Genomic DNA, 8,612 nt, shown 5'->3' with positions numbered 1-8,612 from the left:
CAAATTTGCTTTAACACAACAATTTCCAGCGAACTATTGGCAAGAGTGCAAGTGCTTTGTGGTGCCACGTAAAATGGTGAGTCCACTTTTTCAAAAAGTTTCAAAAATTTAACTTTTTTTTTCTTTGAAGAACATTTTGCACGCTTTGTTTTTCCTCGGCGTGCTTTTGCCTGCACTCTCCGACCCCGACCTTCCCCACACCCTTGCCAGAATCAGCGAAGCTAGAGCTAGAGCAATCGCAAATCGTGCAAGACTTCGAGCAAACTCTGCCAGAGTCATAAATCAAGTTCGGAATAATCAAAATAGGGCAACTCTCCCCAGTCGTTCAAAACGTCAACATATGTCCGAAGAATACCCTCAGGATCTTCCTCCACCCCCTCTAGACCAACATTTTGATTATGAAGAACCGACTTTTGTCCATATTTGCCCAATGGAAGACGGCCTGACTAGAAGTGCTGAAAAATCGGGAGAAGATTTTCACTTAGTTGGAGAACCTGAACTAAGATCAAATGAAGAAAATCACCTACAACCTGGTTCTTCATTAAATAAAGCTCTAGATGAGTTGATGGAAGCACGAAGACTACTCGACCGGTTTGAAGCACAAAATGGAAGAAATTCGGAACAGAGAGAGGCAGATGCCCATCGGTCGCACTTCCACAGTCACCAGCACTCAACCATTCATGGGCGTGGACATTTGCCTTTACCAGTGACCCAAATTCTGAACCCAGGTTTGCCCATTTCACAAACTCACGTTGTTACGCCTGGTCTTAACCTAAATATACACCAAAATCAAGGCCTAAATTCAGGATTGCACTCTCATGGGCATTTCCTCAACCAGGGAGTAGTACCAACACACATTTCACCTATTCATGGAGGCGTGATAACACACCAAGGAGTAGTACCATCGCAAATAACTCCCATGGGAGTTTTTCAAACTAGTAGCAACCAAAATTTTCAAAGAGTCGGAAGTACCGCTGAAGATGCAAGGGAATCAGCAATTGATGCTTTTGACCAAAACGATGATATAAGTTTTTTAGATCGGGAAAATTTTAGAGAAGTTAGTCCAACAATGCAAGAATTTCAATCCAGGACACAGGATTTTAATGAAGAATTTCAAGATATAAGTCCAGATATTGAAGATTCTGAGCTCAAACAACTCGAAAACGACCTCTCAGTTTTTGAAGATGGACTTTCTGAGGAACGGAAGGCAAATCCGACTTTACACAAGAAAATGAAATTGAAGCAAAAGTTGAATCAGAAATTTAATAAAGGTTATCCTAGTTATGGACCCCCACCACAATATTATAGCCATTACAAAGAAGCTGAAAATTCTGAAGAAATTCCAAGAGAAGCAAGTCCGACTTTACACAAAAAATTAAAACAAAAATTGAATCAGAAATTCAGTCAAGGTTATCCAAGTCCTCCACCACAGTACTACAGCCATTATCGAGAAGCTGATGATGAACTTGCTAGAGAGGCAAATCCAACTTTGCACAAAAAACTAAAACTGAAACAAAAACTGAACCAGAAGTTTAATCAAGGATATCCCACTTATGGGTCTCAACCCCAGTTTTATGGGCACTACCGTGAAGCCGAACCTCAACAATCAGACGAGTTTCTTCAAAATTTTGAAGATATGAGAGAAGCAAGTCAAAGAGAAGATGAAAACAACCCCTTTAGTGACACTATTACTTCCCCTTATCTTTTCGACGTCCCAAATCGCCGATTGACAGATTACAAACGCTCAGTCGACAAAGACCTTGATGCCCTTCTTGGAGTCCAACGTCAAATCATCGACACGATGAAAGAAAAATCCCAAAACGATGAAGATTTGGAATTTTTGACCGACATTAGCAACAGGACGTTATCATCGATTGAAGACCAGAGAAGAAAAATTTCCAAGCGTTCAATTCCATTGACTCGCTTAATAAGCGACCCAAATGTGCGACTCGACGTGCCAAAAACCTTCGAGAATTTTGGCACAGCTACCAAACACGCTTTTGAGGACGAGAGAGCCCCCATGTACCATCTGAAGCATTTGATGGGTTCGTCTAAAAACGCCCTGCTTTCGGCAATGAGAATCCCGCCACAGAACATGATCATACCATCGGATTACGAAATCGTGAAAGCTTCAGAAAGGGCAACACACAGGTCTAGGGTACGAGACCAAGACGACCCTTTTTCCAATACTTTTAAAAGGGTTGGTGAAATGGTAAGGGACAGTATCCGATCTGGGCAAGACACAGTCGCCCATATTAGCGACGCAGCCCATGAAGCCCGAAATATACTCAACACTGCCCGACACGCAGCCCCAAGACTCATAATCCCTTACTCCCAAATCCCAGCAGTTCAAAAAACAGGATCACGCAAGGCGATTTTGATAACACCCCGAATTTTGGACTTGGCTGAGGAGCATTCTGCCCGAAAATCGAGCGATTTGAGACCAAACTTCATCCGTTTGGGACACTTAATGGACGCTGTGGGATTCTCCAAACCACATTCCAAAAATTTGGATTTGCAGAAAATCATTTTTGAGCCGAGGAGAGTAAACAAGAACAACGATGACATCGTCGAAGCTTTAAATACACTAGAAGATGCCAAAATTTCCGTCGGTGCCAAAAACCTACGCGACTTGTTGCTCAAAATGAAGAACGAACTAACAAACGTCGTGACTGACGAACCCAAAAAGAAGAAACACAAAAGTAAGAAGAAGAAGCAACAAGAAACCAAAGAAATGGGCAAATTTATTGAAAATTTGTTCGATGGAACACAAGAAGAAACCAAAGATGAAAAAGTTGGGGATATGATGCTCTCACCTGAACTACTCCGCCCCTTCATGGGTCAACCCTCCGAAAACGATTTGCACAACTACTTGCGGGAAAATGGGGATGAAGATGTGGACCAAAAGTCGCCCAAAAACCATTTCGAGAAACTCCAGAATTTCAACCATAGTAATTCTGATTTGGGGTATGTTTTAGGTGCCATAAATCCTCTCATGTTTGAAAGAATGTTCAACCAGACGGTCAAGGTCAACAATTCTGAGCAAAATACAGAGGAAGATGGGACTGTTGGAACTGCCATGACCCTGAATGGACCCATGCTGAAACCTTTCATGGGTCAGGCGCAAGAACACGCAGTTGAGGATTTTTTAGACACTTATAATGCTGACCCAAACGACGATTACGTTGATGTAGTAGACGAGTAGTTTTTTAAATTTTTTATTCCCATTATTTATACATTTAGTTTTTTACAAAAAATGTTAGTTAGTAAATCTGATTCTGTTGTAAGTCGTGTAACGACTGTTTTGATATGGTGGTCTTGGTCTTCTGTAAACTGGAGCTGTAAAAAATAAACTAATTTAAAAAACTGTTGTATTATTGGTTGCATAACTTATAATAATGTTTTATTAGTTTGAGGAATTTCACAAACTTTTTTACTACATTTTTAGTGTGTTAATAAACAATAAAAAGTTTATGAAACTCACTCACTTTATGTCATCGGCCTAAAAGATGCGCCCACGGCCTAACCAGCCTATTAAGCTCCTTGTTAAACTGCCTATAAATCCTATTGGGGTTAAAATCCGACACATCATAGACGAAATTCCCAAAAATCGGATTATTTGCCACTAGATACTGACCAGGTCTATTGTAGTGATCTGGAACAACAGGATCATGATCCTCATGAACAGGTTTCTCGTCGTTATAAATAGTATCATCAGGATCTTGGCCACCAGGCTTAGGTGTAGTGATCATAGGTCTACTAGGCACCCCTGCTTGTGCATTCGATTGACTACTACTGAAAATATTACTGAAAAGACCATTTTCAAACAAAGACGATATTCCTTGACCGTTGAAAAGCCCTCCTTGTGGTAGTAAAGAACCTAAACCTTCGCCGTTGAAGATATTTTGAGGTATGAGGGACCCTAAACCTTGCCCATCGGCAAAAATACCTTGGAATTGAGATTGAATAAAACTGATGCCATTACCTCCTAAAAGACCGCCGGTTGGGGGGTGGCCACCGCCAGTGGGACGATTACCAACTACCAAAACACAAATAAAATTACTTTATTAATTTTTGATGGAAAAAAAGAAGAAACTTACTGCTTTGAAGGACTCCTGACAAGATGGGTTTTTGAGGACCACCACCACCTCCTCCTCCATGTCCGCCGCCGCCACCCCCACCGCAATTAATATTGTAATTGTAATTATAATTAACGTCAACGTATTGAAAGGACCAATCAAAGAAAGTGCGTCCTTCCGGAAGACTTCGGCCTCGACAAGGACGCCGTTTATGCGAAATTCGGGATTCCGGGTCCTCATCAAATAAAGCTTTGTCATTTGGAGGGATGGCAAAAGTCAGATTTGTCGTCACAACGAGAAAAAATAACTAAAATTCGGAAATTTAGAGACAATTGAGTGGGAATTTGGACTTACGATTTTAAGAAGCATCGCTTGTTGGTTCGATGAGGTCACTCCACTAAATGGCGAAGAAAGCACATTTCAGGCGAAAAGTGAGAGTAACATTGGATTGCATAAAAATTATGTCATGGAGTGGATTAAAATACTTACCCCCAAAAACGGGTTGAGATTTTTCAAAAATATTTGTCATTAAGAGAAATCGGGGTTTTCTATGATTATCTGAAGTAATAAAAACACTGTCTTAATTTCTTCAAGAGAGTAATTTTGTCAAGTCATTATGGATCAAGGAATTAAAAAAAAATTAATCTCATTTTTTTTATTTATCGAAAATCCAACAATACACGAAAAGAAATAAATCGTAACATAAGTGAAAAGTGTGCCAAATCCCACGCTATTATCTTTTTTTTTTGGTAGCTTCCCACCGACTTTTCCTAATTTGCAAATCCTTGCATAACACTATCACATCCGCCTAAGAGAAAATTCGATCACTTTAGCGGGAATTAATATTGAATAATTTGACCCAAAAACTCATGAAAAAAAAAACCAGAACCTAAATAATAAAACAAGCATAAAAATAATTAGTAAACAAGCCATGAAGTGTTTGCTTCCGCGGATTAATTATCAAAATTTGGGCATGTTTTTAATTTTTAGTTAGTAGGGGAGCATGGGGTAAGTGAGACACTTGAATTTAACACCCTTTTATTAAATTATTTCTTGTAGTAGCTATAGTAGCTGTAACAGCCGGGTCTGTACATGCCCATACAGTTGGAGCCATAGCCGCCATAGTAGTTCCCATAGCCGGAAAGTCCACTTCCATAAAGTCCCCCGTAGTACCCATATGGCCTGTAGCTCATATAACTGCTGTAATATGGCCTGTACATGCTCCCCGAGTAGCCATAGTATGGCCAGTAAGAGCTGCCATATCCAAACCCGTTGTACCCGAAATTGCCCATTGGACGGTAGTAGCCATATCCCCCGGAATACCCGGGATAAAGGGATGAATACCCGGCAGTGTACCCTTGACTGTATGACCCATAAGAGGAGGAAGTTTCCGAACTTATGAGATCCGAGTACCCGAGAGCATAAGCATTGATTTTAAGGACGGCAATAGCAAGAATCAGGAGGATGATCTATTGGAAAAATGGTCACGTCGTGGTAATATTGATGGTACTGGTACTTACAGCACCTCGCATGACGTCACACTGGTGGTACTGTGGCACTATTGGAGGAAGTTAATCGTGCAGGATTATCGGGATTGTGGTTATATAGACTCTTGGAATGATTTAACCTTGTCTTCTCCCACCTGTCGAGTCCTTTAAGTCGTTGACTTGACCAATGAAATTGGTACTTTTTTTGTAAATATTATAGAATTTTACGGCAATGTAATATTCCGATATGATCGGACATGTGTTATGGATAAATATTTACGTGGTCATATACACAAACGTAATATTTTTACTATGAAGGAAATAGTAAGAAATGATCTTTTCAAAATTGGAGCAGGAGTGGTAGTGTTGTCATTGAGATGGTGTTTATTACATGCGATAATAATTATATTGTTAAGTGACTCAATGGTAATTATTGCAAGAGATCAGGAAAATTGATACGCAATATTGTTTCAAGAGAGTTTTCTCGATAAATATTCTAATAGGTTCGTTCGCAACTTTTTTTTAATAAAAAATAAGAATAATTGCTTTTACTTAAAAATATTTATTGAAATATTGAAAACACCCTTAATTTGACATTTTGAGTGAATAATAACAAGGCGTAAACGTATTTTTTTATAATATATTTTTAAATTCAAAGGATGAAATACACATTTTTTAAGTCTTCTCTCTGGAATATAAAATACAGTCATTAAAAGGATAGCACAGAATGATGATTGAAATAATAACAAACAGCAAGCACGTCAAAGAAAATCCTTGAAACTGCAGTGCATAAATGCAAGTCGGAAAAAATATCAATCATTTTTATATTTTTTAATTAGTTTCGACTAATTAAAGAGAAAAAAGCATTGGTTATAAATTAAATTTCACGGGTTGCAAATCAGAGACACCAACTCCAGTGCTAATATTTTTAAAACCTATCAAACTTTAAATGAAAAATAGTTCTCATTCGCATAATTTAAAAAATTATTTTTTTTTTCAGAGAAAATTGATTTGACAATAACTTTTATTTTTATGATTTGCCAATTTGAAATTTACTTTATATAATTTACTTTTTTAAGGGTGTCATCCTGCATGACCGCTGACTTGATATTATTGTTGTGATCGATTGTAATTGATTTTATTCCCGTTACTGGATAGCAGATACCAAAGTGCAAATTATTGTTAAATATTCAGTTATTATTATATTTCTAGTGCATAATGAACATTACACTTGTTCTTTCTTGGATTTATCATTGGTAAGTTTGTCCTTCTATTATTTATTAAAAAATTTTCACATGCACCGTGGTAAAATAATACGTCAATGAATACTTTATGAAAATATTTACTGCTTATATTCCTGCACAACAAACAACAGTTACTTCCCAAAAGTGGTGCAGAAATAAGGAAAAATAACGAAAATTGAAAAAAACAAAGCCATTTAGTCCTATTATTTTGTACTTACTCAATACTTACTTCAGTAGATAAAGTAGTCTTTTATTGTCTAGTGAAGTAAAGTAATTTTTATCTACTGTTCATATTCAAGAAATTCTGGTAGGTGAGTACAAAATAAAACGAAATATTATACACGACGATAAAGATTGTTTTTCTATTTCGGTGTTAGAATAGGTCTATTCCAGCACCCAAATGACGTCATTTGCGTGCTGGAATAAGTCGTTCGCGGTAATTTAATTTTAGTGACGGAATTTCTTCACAATTCATTTTCAAATGTGAAAATAAGAATTTTTATTTTTTACAGCCGCCTAAAATTATTCCACACATAAATGTCGCCAACCGTCGCACAATTCTCTAGAAAAAAAAATAATTTTCGGTTTTTAATTTATAAAATAATATAAAGCGGCGAAATAGAAAAAATAGTATAAAGCACTTGTTGCAGAAGTTTCTTCAAGCACTCATTTGTTCCTCAACTCGCCGCTTCGCGGCTCGTTTTTGAATTTCAAATTTGTGCTTGAATGCAACTTGTACTTTAATATACTATTATCGTCTTGTAGAAAGACTGAGTCTGTTGTTGTTGAAAGTATTTTTGTTAATAATTTGAAACACTGCGACTGGATACGGTTTTCCTTGACAAATACTTACAACCCCACAAGATTGTTGAATTGTTTTTAATCAAAATCGTACTCTAATAGTAAGCTTTAAAAATTAGGGATTGCCAACATATTCAGTCATTGTGGATCACTTTGTATAATAAATAACTATTTTTTATCAGTCTAAGTGGGCAGTTTTAATTTTTTCACTTGTGTCAACCCTGAACCAAGCCATATATTACAAAAATTCAAATGAACTGTCATATTTGTTGTTAATTTTTATCAGTCAAATGTAAGTGAATTTAATGCAGTTTTAACACTAATTTTGACAACCGAGAAAGTCGCCAGTTACAGTCGATTTTAAGGTGCCTTATTGTCATTCAAAATAAATCAAATTTAATTGTATTATTAAATATTATGCGAATGCAGTTTTTTTGACGATTTTATCCTCTTTTTAACTACTTGTGTAAACGCCTATCATTGTAATTACCTAAGTATTACAACTTCCTGTCCGTTCCACAAACAATACCAAATGTAATTACCAAAAATCAGATTACATTATAATACTAGATTTGTAGTGCTTTCACTCGTTTTATTATAGTTACATCTCGATATACAAGAAAAAGCAAAAATTAAAACTCTCTCATTACTCATTACAAATATCAAGTAGCCCATGACTTTGAAATTAAGTTGGCAACATTGGCTATCAAAATTCAAACGTCACACTTTTTAGTTAAATGTCATTCATATTCATTTCAGAGTGGTTGTTGCTGAGTTGCTGACATGGCTGTCACTTGTCACAATCTAGTATCAACAATAATTCAGTATTGACAACTTAATTTCAAAGTCACAGGTTAATGTGTCAATACCTATGTGAAGTTTAATGAAAAACGTACAAACATCATTGGTTTGTGATCAAAACAAAATGATTCATCACCTGCTTGCCCGAACTGCTTCCAAATACTGTTTTTGCAAACAAATGGACAAATTAAATTACGTAA

General features: G+C 36.8%; 3 protein-coding genes across 5 annotated transcripts; 1 reads left to right on the top strand and 2 right to left on the bottom strand.

Annotated features, from left to right (window-relative positions):
* The first annotated feature begins 43 nt into the window (after positions 1 to 43).
* On the top strand, positions 44 to 3,359 carry LOC123004380. The gene is made up of 2 exons (XM_044397627.1): positions 44 to 76; positions 131 to 3,359. Exons 1-2 carry the CDS (start codon positions 74 to 76, stop codon positions 3,203 to 3,205), a joined length of 3,078 nt encoding a protein of 1,025 aa, XP_044253562.1. The 5' UTR covers positions 44 to 73; the 3' UTR covers positions 3,206 to 3,359.
* On the bottom strand, positions 3,205 to 4,599 carry LOC123004385 (heavy metal-associated isoprenylated plant protein 33-like). Of its 3 annotated transcripts, XM_044397632.1 has the most exons (5): positions 4,569 to 4,599; positions 4,434 to 4,476; positions 4,101 to 4,386; positions 3,489 to 4,039; positions 3,223 to 3,339 (listed from the first exon to the last, which is right to left on the bottom strand). In XM_044397632.1, the coding sequence occupies exons 2-4, from the start codon at positions 4,446 to 4,448 to the stop codon at positions 3,495 to 3,497; spliced, it is 846 nt and encodes a 281-aa protein (XP_044253567.1). In that variant the 5' UTR covers positions 4,449 to 4,476; positions 4,569 to 4,599; the 3' UTR covers positions 3,223 to 3,339; positions 3,489 to 3,494. The 3 variants fall into 3 exon arrangements, with proteins under 3 accessions (XP_044253569.1, XP_044253567.1, XP_044253566.1); XM_044397634.1 differs by lacking the exon at positions 4,569 to 4,599 and having other exon boundaries at positions 3,205 to 3,339; positions 3,638 to 4,039; positions 4,434 to 4,554; XM_044397631.1 differs by lacking the exon at positions 4,569 to 4,599 and having other exon boundaries at positions 4,434 to 4,561.
* Positions 4,600 to 5,100: 501 nt separating this feature from the next.
* On the bottom strand, positions 5,101 to 5,688 carry LOC123003884 (shematrin-like protein 2). The gene is made up of 2 exons (XM_044396923.1): positions 5,600 to 5,688; positions 5,101 to 5,548 (listed from the first exon to the last, which is right to left on the bottom strand). The coding sequence occupies exons 1-2, from the start codon at positions 5,609 to 5,611 to the stop codon at positions 5,126 to 5,128; spliced, it is 435 nt and encodes a 144-aa protein (XP_044252858.1). The 5' UTR covers positions 5,612 to 5,688; the 3' UTR covers positions 5,101 to 5,125.
* Positions 5,689 to 8,612: the final 2,924 nt, after the last annotated feature.

This window comes from Tribolium madens, unplaced genomic scaffold (genome assembly GCF_015345945.1).
Source record: "Tribolium madens isolate multiple individuals breed KSU strain unplaced genomic scaffold, Tmad_KSU_1.1 Scaffold_1;HRSCAF=32;Tcas5.2_LG8, whole genome shotgun sequence".
Lineage (NCBI taxonomy): Eukaryota > Metazoa > Arthropoda > Insecta > Coleoptera > Tenebrionidae > Tribolium > Tribolium madens.
This window is presented reverse-complemented; position numbering and strand designations above follow the sequence as displayed.

What these genes read in the sequence shown, in the direction of transcription:
- LOC123004385 (XM_044397632.1), bottom strand. An exon ending in GTCAGGAGTCCTTCAAAGCA is followed by an intron (nt 4,040 to 4,100) that starts GTAAGTTTCTTC and finishes GTGTTTTGGTAG; the next exon opens with TTGGTAATCGTCCCACTGGC.